The sequence below is a fragment of the Leuciscus leuciscus genome (genome assembly GCF_965113295.1).
Source record: "Leuciscus leuciscus genome assembly, chromosome: 4".
Taxonomy (NCBI): domain Eukaryota; kingdom Metazoa; phylum Chordata; class Actinopteri; order Cypriniformes; family Leuciscidae; genus Leuciscus; species Leuciscus leuciscus.
Window position 1 is genome coordinate 14,818,644 of NC_138728.1, and position 17,667 is coordinate 14,836,310.

The following is a 17,667-nucleotide window of genomic DNA, read 5'->3' on the forward strand; positions in this document are numbered from 1 at the left end:
CATTCTACCGAACTACACGCAGAATTACTACTCACAGGTCAGTTTATTAGACAAATTAAACTTGAGAGGTAACGCAGCGCTGTTTCACTTGGTCTAACATTACACTATCACTCTAAACTGCATTTGAATGTGTTGAAATGTATGTGTTAACGTTAGTTTGTCTGTATGAGACCAGCAGTAAGCTAGCTATATCAACATTAGAATAACACAGATCATATTCTAACATTTTATCATTGTTGAACTATATAACCTTGATTAGTTTTATGTAAATGTGCTCACCTGTTTAATAAAGTACATGTAGGAGTTGTCGAAGTCTCGGACGTGGAGCTCTCGTTTATATAGTGTCCGTGGGAGCTCTCGACATCTCGAAAACACCGCGCTGATATTGATTCTCGGTTTAGTTCTCCTTTTTTATCCAAAGTCTGCTTGCCATTGTCCATAATGTTTGAACGAAACAACAACAGCGTGCAAATAGACATTGCGAACTACACAGTTGTCCGCGTCAGTTTGGTTACTATCAGAGGGCTCTGGTTCATAGCTCTGGTTGCCATGGCAGCACGAGCGGAAACCAGAGACAACACGGATATGACGGCATTGACGGCGACAAAACGGAAATAAAGACACGGTCCGTGTCTTCGAATTAAAATATTAATTTCTCTGGATTTAGAAGTTAATTGGAACTGTCGGGATAATGTAAATACACAACTTTAAAAATATATATAACATAGATATAGTGATTTTTTATATTTTTAAATAAAAAAACAAACATATTGTGCCTTTAATATGACATCATAAAACAACATGTATAATCATTTTATTATACAATTAGATAAATAGTGCTTTAAATTTCATGCCAAGTACCCATATACCTCTGGGCTTCTTCGCCCGAAAACTTGAACGTTTCGAATTGTTAAATTTTTTTTGCTTCATCGGATGGGGGTGAAACTTGGTGACTTTTGTTGTATTGCCTATATGAACACACAAAAAAATCAAGGAGATGATTCTGATATGTTAAAGGGTCGTAAAAAAAAAAAGTCACACTTAGCTTCCTCCCGCCCGAAAACGGGCGACATAGGAAATGAATGGGAAATACGAAAAAATAGGAAAACTCAGAGAAACTTTTGGTGGTACAAGCTACAGATCAGCAACTGTGCTGAAAAAAAGTGTACAGCAATGAAGGGGTGACACTCTAAAACATCAAGAGTGCAAATAAGACACCCTCCCCCCCCACACACACACACCCACACACACAAACACACACACACACACACACACAGAGAAATGAACTGGTAAGACTGAAACAGCAAATTTTGCCCCAAACTATATAAAAATTATATAATCATAATAACTCCAAAACTATAGCAAGGAGAGTCAAAAGTTAGGTATCGTTTGAAAGAACTCTTTTTAAATTTTTTGAAAATATAAATTACATTACATTTGGACATTGTCCTGCCAAGAAACGGCGGATAAAAGACAATATATATACCGGTATATAATTTTTATTATGATTTTGCATATCTTTCTTATTTGTCATGGAATAACTCAGGAAGGAAATAAGGTAGGAGGAAAATTCTTTTTTTAGTGAAGTCCCCCTACATGTTAGCTGCATCTGGATAAAAAAATAAAAAAATTTGGATAAAGGAATCAAAAGTTACAGCATTTGGAAAAGAGACAGCCTTTTTGTACAGTCTTTGACACCCCCTCATGGGCAATTTTTTCTCCATGAAGAATATCTTGTCATAAAAGCAATAGATTATGTTAATTTTGGGCTCATTTTAATTGTAATAATATGCTGTAAAAAATGAAGTGCCATTTTCAATTATCTGAGAATGTTTCATGAGCTGTATGATGTTTTTGACACATTGCAGTACATTATTTTATAGATTATGAAATTATTTTTTATATTTATCAGCAAATAACTCAGCAATACTTAAGAGTTTTTCAAAGTGGATACATTCACTGTAAAGTTCAAACTCTAAGCTTTCAAATGACATCAACTTTGTGTTAATCAAGGCAAGATTTTTGAAAAATATGGTAATTAATATGTTCGCAGCTAGGTGGCGCCTGCTGGTGGTACACTCGGTTTTAGAGGGATTACTCAGCACTCGTTAGGAGTTAATACATGTAATTAGATGCATTAAAAAGCTGAGATCCTAAGCTTTAAAATGATATATAATTTGTGTTGTTCCATTCAGTGGTTGCTTAGTAATTAATTTGTTTCTTTCCGAATGGGAATAAATCAAATAAATAAATAAAAAAGCTATAGGCCGCCTATAGGCGGTTATAGGACATGACACAAATTAATACATTTTGAAGCCACTAGATGGCGCTCTTCTCACTTGAATTTTTTTTTTTTAGGCCTGCACTCTATTTTGATGTGAAATGTTGCATTTATTGAAAAATAAAATAAAATAAAAATATATATATTAATTCTAATGGAAAAATTGCTCATAAAAATTATATAATTAATGCAAAGTATCATAAAAAATTCTAAAAATTCTAAATAATAATCAGAAAACATTATAGAACAAAAATTTATTTGATTGGTTATCCTGGGAAAAAGTAAAGTAAAATGTTAAGGCTTTGTCCGTTTTCGGGAGGGAGGAAGCTAAGTGTAACCCATTTACGAAGAAGGCCAGAGGGTTAAACCTTTATTTAGTTGCAATAAAATCAATGTAAACAAAACAATGGGTTCTTAACTCATATAATGTGGTGTTTAAAAGGTTAAAACTTACTTTTAGAAATAGTTATGCTTAAATAAATTTCATCTTATTTCACTTATCTGTTATTTTATATGCTTTTTAATTTGTCAATGCTATTTCTTAATTTCATTCACCCCGTTTTTATTCTCCCCACAGACATTATGGACGCTGCTTCGTCATCTGAAAACAAATCCATGAGAGATTTCTTCATGTTCATAATTTCACCAATCTGTGGACTTTATTATTAATTCCACCAATAATAAAAACATCCCTGCAAAAAACATTCACTTCCTTGTCACACCAAGCAGCTTACAGTCACACAAAAAACCCCGGAACCACACATGCATCAAATTTCACATACCATAGGGGCATCATAAAACACCCATATAAGGACTTCCTGCCATAAACATAAGCCATGACCATAAATCAAGGGTCATAAATCATTTTTTGACATAAGCTACTTCATATGAACTACTTGTGCGTTATTATACTGTACAATTTTGTAGTCAGAATATATATTTTTTATATAACCATAAACATTTTTGATAATCTATTCAGTTTCAGAAGTCTCTGCTACTGTTACCATTAAGGATCAGAAGATCACAGAGACACTGACACTGAGGAACTGCTCCAGTATCACAGAAAACACAAATGCTTCTTATACACAGTGAGAAAATGAAATTCAGTGTGAAAAATTGCATAGTACAGAAATGACAACACAGAGCTTTATTATATTAATAAATCATATCATAAATGCAGGTGTGTGCAGTGTGTCTCATCTGGGTGTCAGTGGTCCTCTTCCTCTCAGCGTTGTGATTGGACACATGGAACTGGACCGCAGTTACTCATACAGGTGAGACATACTGTATTCTACAATCCAGTGCTTCATTATACGTATACTTATTGGGAAATATGTATATGTAACCTTTATAAAGATTCAAGATTATATTAATTCATTGGTAATAGCTTGAATATCATTGTGTCGATTGAAGAAAACTCAGGAAGTAAATGAACCGCTCAGTTCTCTCTCTTTTTCTACTTTTTAGGATGCATGTAAAGATCTACGCCCTGAGATTCTCTACAGTGTAAGTGTCATACTATTATGAACCTAATTTCACAGAATAGAGATGTTGTTTTTTCAGTTTGTTCTTATTTCAAATAGATGTGACTTTACAAGAGTCTGAGGATTTTGTTTGATTTTTGTGGAACTATTTGCTTTTAAAATGATTTTAAAACAAAAGTTGCTTTCTTCTATATAATATAAGCAATAAATAATTTATCACAATCATTATGCATATTTACAATTATATTTAATTACTGCATATTATTATCATTTATAAAATGTATGTAATAAAATTTACTTTTATTTCTGTTGTTTATTAACGAATGCTTTGGTCATATTAAGTGGATATGGATTTTCTTTTTCTTCCTTATTCCATTTCTTTTTATGGCCTTTCTTTACTGAGTGCAACATTTTGTGTCCTGCAGGTGCCAGAGATTCTCTCTCTGGAGCCCAACAAGATTTCTTTCCATGGCAGAAACAGCGTTTCACTAAGAGGAAAGAACCTGGAATCTGTCAATAAAATCCATATTCAAGGGGATCTGGAGTGTATTCCTAAAGAGTGAGATTATGTGTGTTTGTGTTTAGTCAATGTGTGTAGATTGAGATAAATGATATTGTATATCTGTGCATGAATGTTTCCCCTCAGATCTCCAGTGTTTGATCGCTCCAGTGACACTTTAAGGTTCCACATTCCTCCCAGTGGAACTAAAGGAACAGTGAAAGTGTGTGTTGTTACTCCTGACGACCGTTGTCATGGTAACAGTATCATCACTTACAGTTCCCAGCCCAGCTGCACAGGAATACAGCCCAATGTCTCCTGGTATAGGTAAGAGCTTTCAGACCACTGGCAGAACAGCTTCCATATCCCATCAGTGCCTTGAGATGAAAACTGCTCATTTTAAATACTTAATCAAATGTCATACAGCCCATTTTAGACACAGAATTTGCAAGAATGCTGTTAATGTGGAAAAAATAATATTTGCACATTTACATTTACATTTAGTCATTTAGCAGACGCCTTTCTCCAAAGCGACTTACAAATTAGGACAAAATTCAGCGAGTCATCATAAAGAGGCAAAAACAACAACAACACAAGAAGTGCTCAAAGTACGAAGTTCAGGTATTATTCAGAGTAGCATAAGCCTGATAAGTGATGTTACAAAGGGAAAGGAAAACTTTTTTTTTTTTTTTTTTTTTTTCCTATAAGGTTAAGTGCTCACGGAAGAGATTGGTTTTCAGCTGTCTTTTGAATGTTGTCAGGGATTCTGCATTCCGGATGAGGGTGGGGAGAACGTTCCACCAGCATGGAACTGTGAATGAGAATGTTCTGGAAAGTGATTTTGTGGCTTTCTGTGATGGAACCACGAGACGTCGCTCGTTGACCGATCGTAGGTGTCTGGTAGGGATGTAGACTCGTAGGAGTGAGTGAAAGTAGGAGGGAGCTGAGCCCGTGATAGTTCTGTAAGCAAGCGTCAGTGCCTTGAACTTGATGCGAGCAGCGAGAGGTAGCCAGTGCAGAGAGATGAACAGAGGAGTGACGTGGGCCCTCTTGGGCTCGTTGAAGACAAGACGAGCTGCAGCATTCTGGATCATCTGTAGGGTTTTGGTTGCACATGCTGGAAGTCCAGCCAGAAGAGCATTGCAGTAGTCAAGCCTAGAGATGACCAGGGCCTGGACGATGAGTTGTGTTGCATGCTCAGTTAGGAAAGGCCTGATTTTCCTGATGTTGTGCAGTGCAAACCTGCATGATCGAGCTGTCTTTGAAATGTGATCTGTGAAGGTCAGCTGGTCATCAAACGTTACTCCAAGATTTCTGACCGATCTTGATGGGGTGATTAATGATGACTCTAGCTGGATGGTGAAGTCGTGCTGTAGAGACGGATTGGCAGGGAGGACGAGAAGCTCAGTCTTTGCCAGGTTGAGCTGCAGGTGATGTTCCTTCATCCATGTGGAGATGTCCGCCAGACAGCTTGAGACCCGTGCAGCTACTGTGGGATCATCTGGTTGAAAGGAGAGGAAGAGCTGCGTGTCATCAGCATAGCAGTGGTAGGAAAAACCATGTGCCTGTATGATGTGTCCCAGTGATGTGGTGTAGATGGAGAAGAGGAGGGGACCAAGAACTGAACCCTGGGGAACCCCTGTGGTCAGCTGATGTGCTCTGGATACCTCACCTCTCCATGCGACCTTGAAGGACCTACCTGTGAGATAGGACTCAAACCAGTGGAGTGAAGTTCCTGTGATGCCCAGTGATGAGAGGGTGGACATAAGGATCTGATGATTCACCGTGTCGAAGGCAGCAGACAGATCCAGGAGAATGAGGACTGAAGATTTGGAAGCAGCTTTTGCGATCCGTAGGGCTTCTGTGACTGACAGTAATGCAGTCTCAGTTGAATGTCCTTTCTTGAAGCCAGATTGGTATTTTCCAATTTGCAGTGTAATGATCTGCAGAGTTACTCTTGATGAAAAAATAAATCAAATAAAAAACCCACTCATATGTAAGAAAGGTCAGGTCATTTCCATGTTTTGTCTTTGTTCTGAGAGCTGCAGTTTGTAACAGTCACTTTGTGCACTTACGGTAATTTGAGATAGAATGAGAACTGCACATGTGCGTAGAGTGTGTGTCTGTAATATATGTGAAAGGTGAGCAGGAGAAGAGATAACCACTCTCCCGACTTTTGTACACTTTCCTTTATTTCCCTTTCTACTTGTGACCGGAGTTGAATGTTTATTTGTATGCTTTTTCTCACTCAATCGTATGCGGATGAGTGTGACGTTTAAGTCATTTTATTAAACCCGGGGAAAATACGCATCTCTCATCTCTCATGCCTCTTTTCCTCCGACACCACATGTTGTTTTTCTCTCTGGGCAACAACATCTCAACTTTGTGTTACAAAGTTTACTGACTCATGTGTGACCAAGACTAGTCGTTAGTTTAGTAAGAGCAAACTGCTTCCTAACAGCCAGACTGTTTTCATGTTTTCGGCATGTTTTACCTCCATTGGTTGCTGAAATATCTTGAATTTTGTGTCTTTGTGTTTGTGTGTGTGAAATACACATTCAGGAAAGTTAATGGGAGGAATTAAAATGTCAATACTTAACTTTTACTTTAACATTGTTTATTATGCATTATTGACTGAAATTGGTTTGAATATCTCTTTATTCAGTGGTGGAAGGAAGATTCATGTTCAGGGGAGCAATATGGAATCTGTGGAATCAGTTATTGTCCGTCACTCTAATAAAGAGCTTCAAACACAATACAGCAGAAGCTCAGGGGTAAGACTGACACACAGAGGTCAAAGGGCGAATTATGTCAAAGAATTAAGGGGATAACATCTTTAATTAAAGTCATATTGGAGTCATATTTTAATTGTCTCTCTTTTCTCAGGGCTTTTGGTTTCATTCCCCCCGTTATTATGGCAGTGGACTGTTAAGCTTATTATTGAAAGTTGTGAACTCCACTATTGACTGTGGGTATTTGTCCTACGAGCCTGATCCAGAATTCACATTCACCACCTTACAGGTGGCCAACGACCTACTGGTGAACATTCAGGTAAAGAATTGCTAAAAACTGAGCAAGACCTGAACTTTATAATTTGAGTTAACACAAATTCATCTTGTGGATCTCTATTTCTCAGAAAGAGGCAGATGCATTGACCTTGAGTATGAGTGAGGTGAAAGTGACGGGTCTACAGGGAGATCAGCAGTGTCAGTGTGTTTTGGAGGTGTTTGAGTCCAATGCCATCATCTGTAAGATTAAAGGAGAATCAGGAGCCGTCACAGATGTGGACTCAATAACTGTACGTCTGGTTTTTGATATTTGCAATTCTTTGGTAAATCTATAAACATGGAAGTTCATAATTTGACTTGATAATTGCTGTTAACAGTGCTGTGTTAAGTTTAATTTAAATCTTATTAAATCAACTTTATGAGATTAAAAGACATTGCTTTTCATTGTCATTTAGATCACGATTGGGAATTATGTTCTCAGGATGGGGAATCCAAAGCATTTGTTCTGCCTCAGTCCACAGAACACACCTGGCCAAGTATGAAAGAGCAATGAAAACACTCACAGAAAAAATATATATATTTTCAAAAATAAAATAAAAATTAATTATTTTTGAAAAAGGCTTAAAATCATTATTTGCGATATATATATATATATATATATATATATATATATATATATATATATATATATATATATTAGTTCATTAATTAACATATAAGTTAATTATTCAACTTGACATAAAAAAATATATATTTTGTCATTGCTTTAACTATTCATCAACCTCTGCGTTCAAATATCCTGTGAGAGCAATCCTGAGACTGAACATCAGGTGGCGCTATATACTTACAATCAATTCAAAGTTCCTGCAGAGGACTGGTTTGTTATTTACAGTTATTTTGTAGGAGAACGCTTTCATTGATTCTTTTTCATCGAACACCTACAAAATTCTTCTGTTATTTTTTTGTTATTAATCTGATAATTTATGTTAAGAAGAATTTGTGGCGAGAAGATAAATTGAAGATATGATTTTAATAAAACTTTAAAGATTTGATTTAAACAGTCTTTTAATTTTAAAATATCTCATTTAAACTTTTAAGGTTATGCTTTTACATTTTTTAAATACATTTTAGTAACATATGTTATTATTCATTGGTTATATATTTTATTAATAATAATTTAGAATAGAGATTAGTTGTGTGCGCGCAAAACAGCTTAGAAATGATATTACATTATTTATATATTTATTTCATTTTTGAAAATGTACAAATGTAGTTCTCTGTGATGGTCGTGTTTAGGTGTACGGGATAGAATATGCAGTTACGGTACAAAAATCATTATGGCTATGGAAAGTCCCCACCATAAAAATTGAAACCCCAGCATGGACAAAAAATGCTGATTGAATCTTTTAAGACGACTAAGTACAGTTTTTCAACAGACATTGTTTAATAACAATTATACTTTAGGACACAGTAATCTTCTAAAAGATAAATAGAAGATATGAATGTATTCAAACTTTAAAGATTTTATTTAAACAATCTTTCATTTTTAAAAGATCATATTTAAACTTTTACGATTATGCTTTGAAATAAATTTAGTGTGAACAAAACTTTGGCTCTGGAAAGGCGTTAGCAGACTAACATTACAAACGCTGTGACATGATGTACATAGAGATTAGTTCATTTTTTAGAACCGTGTGTGCGCGCGTGCAATACAGCTTAGAAATGATCTTAAATTATTTATTTATTTTATAGTTTTCTGTGATGGTCGTGTTTAGGTGTACATGATCGAATATGCAGTTATGGTACAAAAATCATTATGGCTATGGAAAGCCCCCAATGCGCTCAGGAATGCGGAGGTTGTGAGGGACCCTCTGAGTCAGAGACTGTCAAACGCTGGTGTGAGAGGCGCTTCAGTAAACACTCTGGTATCTTTTGTATTTACAACTTTAAAATCATTGCATTTTTGTGACCCTATTTTCACATGCTGCATGTTTTTCTTTTTCTTCAGCTCTCTAAACATTTAACTTGGTGCAATTTTTGGGACCCATTCATAAGCTGTATGTTTCTTCAACTCTCTAAACATGTAATCATCAAACTTTTGTGAGGTAGATTTTCATTTATATACTTATAAAGAACTGAATGGTTTTTCAACGTTTGTGTGAGATAAACTTCCACAGTTTTTTCAACCGTAGTTAAATTAGCATGAGAACAGTATGTTTTTTTTTTTTCAACTTTAGTTTAATTGGCACGATCATTATTTTAATGAATAGAATGTTTTTGTATGACATTGTTTAATCACAGTGTCTGAACAGCACGTTTCAGATGTCAGAGAGGGGAATCCCGTGACACACACACACACAGAGAGAGACACAAGCGCGCTCCCTATGTTTTGAGACGGTGGTGCTTTGAGAGACTCATTGCAATTTTTTCTAACTCTATTTTATTTAAACTTTTTGTGTGAGGTTTTAGTAAGATCTTTATAAACATTTCATTTATATTCTTTTAAAAGAACTGAATGGTTTTTCAACATTTTTGTGTGAGATACACTTCCACAGTTTTTCCCTTATTGTCACGTTTTAGGTTTGTTCTTGTCATGTTTCTGTGTCATGCCTTGTTTCCATGTCTGTCATGTGATTCCCTGTTTGTCATGTGATCCTGCCATGTCTTGTCATTTGTTAATTGTCTGATCATTGTTCACAGGTGTCCCTTGTTTTGTCATTAGTCTGTGTATTTAAGCCCTCATGTTTGCCATGTGTCTTGGTCAAGTATTGTTTCCTGTAGTCTGCTGTTATGCAAGTTCATGCTTTGGTTTTTGTTTTCATGCCACGTCATGTTTTGTTTCATGTTTTGTTTTAGTTAATAAACTGCACATGGGTTCTCATCTATCAACTTGCCTCCAGTGGATCCTTATTACAGAATACTTGACCTCCTACAATGAACCCAGCGGTTGCCCTCCTAAACCTATGCCAGGGGAATCTTCCCCTGGAAACGTATGTGGAGAAATTTTGTGGGCTGTGTTGCCAGTTGGATTTTAATGACGTGGCCCTCAAGGACATATTTAGGGTGAGTCTAAATGAGCCCATTCGCTCCCAGCTTCCTGGGGGAAAAATCCACTGGTCCTTGGCCCAATATATTGACTATGCCCTATTATTAAGCGGTTCCTCATTTACTGTAGGTTTTGAGAAGCCCCACAAACCCACAGTATCTGCCAAGCCTGAGCCACTTCACGTCATGCCTGCCAAGCCTGAGCCACTTCACGTCATGTCTGCCAAGCCTGCCAAGCCTGAATTTCTTCACGTCATGTCTGCCAAGCCTGAATCTCTTCACGTCATGTCTGCCAAGCCTGAATCTCTTCACGTCATGTCTGCCAAGCCTGAATCTCTTCATGTCATGTCTGCCAAGCCTGAATCTCTTCACGTCACGCCTGCCAAGTCCGAGTCTGTTCACGCCACGTTGGCCGCTGAGCCGGTGTCTCCTGACAAGATGGCTGCCACCGAGCCTGTGTCTCCTGACAAGATGGCCGCCGCCACGCCTGAACCTGAGCCATCAGTTATGGCTACACTAACAATTATGGCCACAGCCATATGGTGTGTGTGGTCGGTGCACACATTTGAAGTTCACGTCACGTCTGCCGATCCAGAGCCTGAGCTTCACGTCACGTCTGCCGAGCCAGAGCCTGAGCTTCACGTCACGTCTGCTGAGCCTGAGCTTCACGTCACGTCTGCCGAGCCAGAGCCTGAGCTTCACGTCACATCTGCCGAGCCTGAGCTTCACGTCACGTCTGCCGAGCCAGAGCCTGAGCTTCACGTCACGTCTGCTGAGCCTGAGCTTCACGTCACGTCTGCTGAGCCTGAGCTTCACGTCACATCTGCCGAGCCTGAGCTTCACGTCACGTCTGCCGAGCCAGAGCCTGAGCTTCACGTCACGTCTGCCGAGCCAGAGCCTGAGCTTCACGTCACGTCTGCCGAGCCAGAGCCTGAGCTTCACGTCACGTCTGCCGAGCCAGAGCCTGAGCTTCACGTCACGTCTGCCGAGCCAGAGCCTGAGCTTCACGTCACGTCTGCCGAGCCAGAGCCTGAGCTTCACGTCACGTCTGCCGAGCCAAAGCCTGTTCACGTCACGTCTGCCGAGCCAAAGCCTGTTCACGTCACGTCTGCCGAGCCAGAGCCTGTTCACGTCACGTCTGCCGAGCCAGATTCTGTTCACGTCACGACTGCTGAGACTTTTCACGTCATTTCTGTTCTGGAGTCGTTGTCTGTTCCAGCCCATAACCCCATAGCTGTCCCCAAGAAAATTTTGGGGGGGGGGCAGTAGGGTCCTTGATAGGACCATGGAGGCCGCGCCGCCATGGCCACCTGAACTGTCTGGTCCACCTTGGCCACCTGAACTGTCTGGTCCACCTTGGCCACCTGAACTGTCTGGTCCACCCTGGCCTCCAGCACTGCCGGATCCGCCCTGGCCTCCAGCACTGCCGGATCCGCCCTGGCTTCCTGCACTGCCGGATCCGCCCTGGCTTCCTGCACTGCCGGATCCGCCCTGGCTTCCTGCACTGCCGGATCCGCCCTGGCTTCCTGCACTGCCGGATCCGCCCTGGCTTCCTGCACTGCCGGATCCGCCCTGGCTTCCTGCACTGCCGGATCCGCCCTGGCTTCCTGCACTGCCGGATCCGCCCTGGCTTCCTGCACTGCCGGATCCGCCCTGGCTTCCTGCACTGCCGGATCCGCCCTGGCTTCCTGCACTGCCGGATCCGCCCTGGCTTCCTGCACTGCCGGATCCGCCCTGGCTTCCTGCACTGCCGGATCCGCCCTGGCTTCCTGCACTGCCGGATCCGCCCTGGCTTCCTGCACTGCCGGATCCGCCCTGGCTTCCTGCACTGCCGGATCCGCCCTGGCTTCCTGCACTGCCGGATCCGCCCTGGCTTCCTGCACTGCCGGATCCGCCCTGGCTTCCTGCACTGCCGGATCCGCCCTGGCTTCCTGCACTGCCGGATCCGCCCTGGCTTCCTGCACTGCCGGATCCGCCCTGGCTTCCTGCACTGCCGGATCCGCCCTGGCTTCGCCACGGTCCAGGTCCGCCCACGCCTTGCCACGGTCCAGGTCCGCCCACGCCTTGCCACGGCCCAGGTCCGCCCACGCCGTGCCACGGCCCAGGTCCGCCCACGCCGTGCCACGGCCCAGGTCCGCCCACGCCGTGCCACGGCCCAGGTCCGCCCACGCCGTGCCACGGCCCAGGTCCGCCCACGCCATGCCACGGCCCAGGTCCGCCCACGCCATGCCAAGGCCCAGGTCCGCCCACGCCTTGCCACGGCCCAGGTCCGCACGCCTTGCCACGGCCCAGGTCCGCCCACGCCTTGCCACGGCCCAGGTCCGCCCACGCCATGCCACGACCCAGGCCCGCCCACGCCATGCCACGTCCCATGTCCTGTCCCCCTGCACGGGCCTGGCCCACCATCCCTCCCCCATGACCTCCTCCACTCCACCACCCTCCTGGTCTTATCTTGTGTTTTGGTTTTGTTGGGCGTCGGGAGACGCCCTTAGAGGGGGGGATTCTGTCACATTTTAGGTTTGTTCTTGTCATGTTTCTGTGTCATGCCTTGTTTCCATGTCTGTCATGTGATTCCCTGTTTGTCATGTGATCCTGCCATGTCTTGTCATTTGTTAATTGTCTGATCATTGTTCACAGGTGTCCCTTGTTTTGTCATTTAGTCTGTGTATTTAAGCCCTCATGTTTGCCATGTGTCTTGGTCAAGTATTGTTTCCTGTAGTCTGCTGTTATGCAAGTTCATGCTTTGGTTTTTGTTTTCATGCCACGTCATGTTTTGTTTTAGTTAATAAACTGCACATGGGTTCTCATCTATCAACTTGCCTCCAGTGGATCCTTATTACACTTATCAGTTTTTACATGACAGCCCAGATACACTCAGGAATATGTAGGAGTATCCTGTGATAGCCTACCAACTTCAAAAGGCTTCAAAACCCAGAACTTTCTGTCATAGCCATGACGTATTATTATTATACCAACTTCAAACGATCAAAACTTCAAACGATTAAAACCTTCTGTCAATATCAAAAGGCTTCAAAACCTTCTGTCAATACCAAAAGGCATCAAAACCCGAAACTGTCAATCAAAAGTCAAAACATGATCAAGGGCTAACCGGGTCAAAGGTTAACCCTTTGATATCTTTGATCTCCCTTTGTTCTCTGATGATCCCTTTGATCCTATGCCAAAAGGGGCGGGCACCTGTCACCGGAAGGGGCAGGGCACCTGTCAATCAATCATTTTTTGACAGGAGGTCCATCATTGTTACTACTAGTGTTCCACAATTTAACAACAGGATACGGATCTTGAGGTTTTGTTGGTTCGTCCTTTTTACCAACCAAAAGGTACTTAGGCTACTGGTACTTGGACCTGCTATGAGCGCAACAGATGTCTCATTCTGTCTCGTCGGTCCTACCGATATACTTTCATAGTAGGCTAAATACTCTTTGTAATGTCATTCAGATCAAGAACTTCGCAGTATCCATCTCTAAAGGTCCCACAGGTTATCAGGGTGTCGTTGTCGTCAAAAGGCACTAGAATGTTGACTTTATTTTGATGAGTGGCATTAGTGATGATACATTTTTTTTTCGCCTGGTTAGGCTACTAATTATTAATTACTCAAACCACTTAGATCTAAGTGGCAATAAATTATATTCTGATGCAGGGAGGAGATCCAGTCAGATGATTAATGCCAATTTTTATTTCTTAACAGCAGACAGTCAAATAATTCATCTGATAATTCATCAATAATCAGAACAGTTAAAATCACTTCTATTTTCAAGTAAAATATAATTAAAACACTCTGAGTATAATATTCTTAGCCAATAGTATTCAATTTGGTTGAGAGATCTCTCTTTGAAAAGGTTGCGAAGGAGCAAGGTCTGAGTCCAAGGTAGACTGACCAGAACAGAAAATACTTCTGCAGATGCTTATCAGCACAGGGCTAACTTCCTCTTTCCGATCTCATTCGAGCAAACATGAAAGACAAAGACATATCTTTCTTTTGTGGTTTCACACACTGAGGCGGACACACTCGTACCCCATGTGTCAGAAAGTTGTTAATCTTAATACAATACACAATACAGAACTACTGCACATGTCTCTTCTGCAAGATGTTCAGCTAAGATAACATTCGTTTATCACTTTATTCTGAGATATTCGAACATTCTTTGTCTGTCTGTTGGAAACTTATAGACTCTTGACCTCATTTAAACAGCTATAGCTTACAAAAGTTCACCCAAAGTCAATCAGCTACATTTGAGGCATAAATATATGAATAAAAGAAAAGCATTTAATATACATTTCAAATGATACTAATGAGAAACATGATGATATTAATGATTTCTTAAAATAAATGATTTTTAAGATCTAAAATAAATGATTAAATGATAAAACATAAGCAAATGATAAAACATAATCAAGAAATATATATTTTTCCCTGCTTCATCATATTTTATTCTAAATATGAAGCTGTTTTTATACCACAAAGGTGCAGCAGTAAACAAAGGATTGTAGAACTTAAAGATAAAGATAATAAATATAAAGTCTGCTGTCAATAAAATGATTTCAAGAGAGAGTCGCCTACATACTTGTTCCTTTTACTCTTTATTTTATGTAGGATTATGAAAAGTGTCTCATTATGAAATGGTATAACATCCAAAACAAGGCAGGAAGTCATCAGGCATCTTCAGAGCCGCTGCTTTCACTTCTATCCACTTCAGCCGTGGACGCATCTGAGCGCAGTTGATCTCTGTGACAAGATCTCGAAACTTTATCTGATCTCTCAGATATGCAAGATGAAAGGATACTTACTTGCAATACTTGTGGTCCCACTTTTGAAACATTGCATTTGCAGTGATCTGGTGAACTTTGATGGAGACATCAAGGACTTTGTAGTTGGTAAAAGTAAGTTGTTCGTTCTTACTGACCATCGACTACATCGGATGAGACTCGATCTTTCTGAGGAGAAGAGGAAGGACATCACTAATGCCACTCATCAAAATAGAGTCAACATTCTAGTGCCTTTTGACGACAACGACACCCTGATAACCTGTGGGACCTTTAGAGATGGATATTGTGAAGTTCTTGATATAAATGACATTACAAAGAGTATTTACGATGAACATATATTGGTAGGACCGAGACAGAATGAGAAATCTGTTGCGTTCATTGCAGGTCCAAGTACCGATAGGTACCTTTTGGTTGGGAAAAAGGACGAACAAACAAAACCTCAAGATCCGTATCCTGTTGTTAAATTGTGGAACACTTTACAGTCTCAAACTGGTGGGATTTTCAACGACATAGAGGACGGATTATCCCCCTCCATCCTGAGCACCGCTAGAGATGTGGAGTTTGTTGACGGATTCCAGAGAGTTTCTCCCTCAGAGTCCTACTTATTTCTCAACGCAAAGACTGACTCGGAGTGGAAAGTGCACGTCCTGCGGATGGACAGCAATAGAAGAAAAAAGAAAGAGATATTCAAATCCCTACAGGCTGCAACGATAGAGTGCTGCAATGATAAAGTTCGTCCAGTGCTCGTCTCCTCCACCGTTATTCCCTCAGGGAACGGTGTTATTTGGGCAGGAGTGTTCAGTGCGCAGAATCAGCAGGATCCGGAGAACACCGCGCTGGCTCTGTATGACATCAGTACAGTTCAAGGCCGAGTGAAGGGTTTCTGCGCTACTGGTGAAAAATGTGAATCTGAGGTTGGAAAATCAGCATTTATGTGCTCACTATAACCTACATGTTTTTTTATTATTATTTTTTTATTTTTATTATTATTATTTTATTTTTTTATGTTTAGGCCTAGTAGTTGTACCGATTTGAGTTAACCTATGTATAATAATTGTAATAGAATATAGGATATGTTGCATGACAAAACTTAATTTCACTATTCACCAGAGTCATAATATTTTTGTTCTTTGTGTTGCAGAGTGGTAGTAACCTTCAGCCGCTCTCTGTGGTGTTCAGGTACAGCTCAATGTCATCAGTGGCAGCAGTTAGAAGTGGATCCTGGATTGTGTTGTTCATAGGAACCAGTGATGGACAACTGATAAAGGTCTCCTTCACCTCTCAATAAGTTTTCATTTCTAAATTCCTGCCCTCCATTTAATCTGTTGTTTACCTCTGCATTTGAATTACTATACAATCACAATTTATGATTTATATTTCTGTTTGTTGTTCTAGCTGGTTTTGGATGAGAAATTCACACCAGGCTGTCCAATAGTGCTGTACAAATCTGATGATGAACGAGCAGTGCTTCCCAGAATGCACTTTGATCCAGTAGATTTCAAATATATCTACATCGCTGTGAGGAAAGAGGTGAGGTTTAGAAATTTAGAAATTGCAATTACTTTACATGTGTGTTACAGTACATTGAATCATCACACTTATCTCTTTCTGCTCATGTTTTTGATGTAGCTCAGAAGAGTGTCTGTGGTTCAGTGTGCTAAATACAGCTCTCTGAAAGACTGCAGAGCTGCTCTGGATCCTCTCTGCGGCTGGTGTGTGGACACACAGAGGTGATCTGCCTTTATCACATGTGACTTTTCACACATCACACATGATATCTGCTCTAGGCTGCATCATCACCTAACAATAATATGCCTAATGGTTCACTGTTGAACAGTCTTTTAAGTTCTTACCATCTATATGGACATGGTGAGCTGTGTGCAAACAGATCTGTACGTGATATATTGATGATGTTTTTATCTAGATGTTCTACTCAAGATGAATGCTCAAAAACTTCATGGGTGTCCATCCCAAAAAACTCTCTTAAGACACAGCTGCTTTCTTTTCAGATGACAGAGAATTCTTCTAGAAAGGTAGAGGGTCATAATCTTAAAATATTTATCATCATTTAGGGAACATATTTAAGAAATAGTTTATAAGAACAAACATTGCCCTCTCCTACACAGATTACTCTACATCTTGCCTTGAGTCTGGAGAGCACAGGAAATCCCGCCTTCTCATGTTCCTTCACCACAGGAAGTGTGAATCTGTGTGACGGGTCTGATCTGACTGCAGTTTTCCCAAACTGCTCCTGTACTTTTCCTGACCACATACTTTATACTGGAGGTTAGTTTTCTATTAATGAAGTTGTATGTGCGCTATTATACAGTGCCTTTTTGTAGTCAGAATATAATTTTCTTTATAACCATAAACATTTTTGATAATCTATTCAGTTTCAGAAGTCTCTGCTACTGTTACCATTAAGGATCAGAAGATCACAGAGACACTGACACTGAGGAACTGCTCCAGTATCACAGAAAACACAAATGCTCCTTATACAGAGTGAGAAAATTAAATTCAGTGTGAAAAATTGCATAGTGCAGTAATGATAACACAGAGCTTTAT

At 40.4% G+C, this 17,667-nt stretch overlaps 1 protein-coding gene across 1 annotated transcript in view; it reads left to right on the forward strand.

Annotated features, from left to right (window-relative positions):
• LOC309497532 (uncharacterized protein) overlaps window positions 1-17,667 on the forward strand; it is a 49,437-nt gene that overhangs the window by 27,253 nt on the left and 4,517 nt on the right. Inside the window, exons 7-21 of the mRNA XM_082167772.1 lie at window positions 3,261-3,369; window positions 3,462-3,555; window positions 3,749-3,787; window positions 4,191-4,324; window positions 4,412-4,591; window positions 6,930-7,038; window positions 7,151-7,315; window positions 7,401-7,562; window positions 7,728-7,808; window positions 16,244-16,369; window positions 16,498-16,632; window positions 16,732-16,832; window positions 17,027-17,135; window positions 17,229-17,388; window positions 17,496-17,604. Coding sequence (XP_082023898.1) covers window positions 3,261-3,369; window positions 3,462-3,555; window positions 3,749-3,787; window positions 4,191-4,324; window positions 4,412-4,591; window positions 6,930-7,038; window positions 7,151-7,315; window positions 7,401-7,562; window positions 7,728-7,808; window positions 16,244-16,369; window positions 16,498-16,632; window positions 16,732-16,832; window positions 17,027-17,135; window positions 17,229-17,388; window positions 17,496-17,604 — 1,813 coding nt within the window. The remainder of the gene's footprint in view (window positions 1-3,260; window positions 3,370-3,461; window positions 3,556-3,748; window positions 3,788-4,190; window positions 4,325-4,411; window positions 4,592-6,929; window positions 7,039-7,150; window positions 7,316-7,400; window positions 7,563-7,727; window positions 7,809-16,243; window positions 16,370-16,497; window positions 16,633-16,731; window positions 16,833-17,026; window positions 17,136-17,228; window positions 17,389-17,495; window positions 17,605-17,667) is intronic.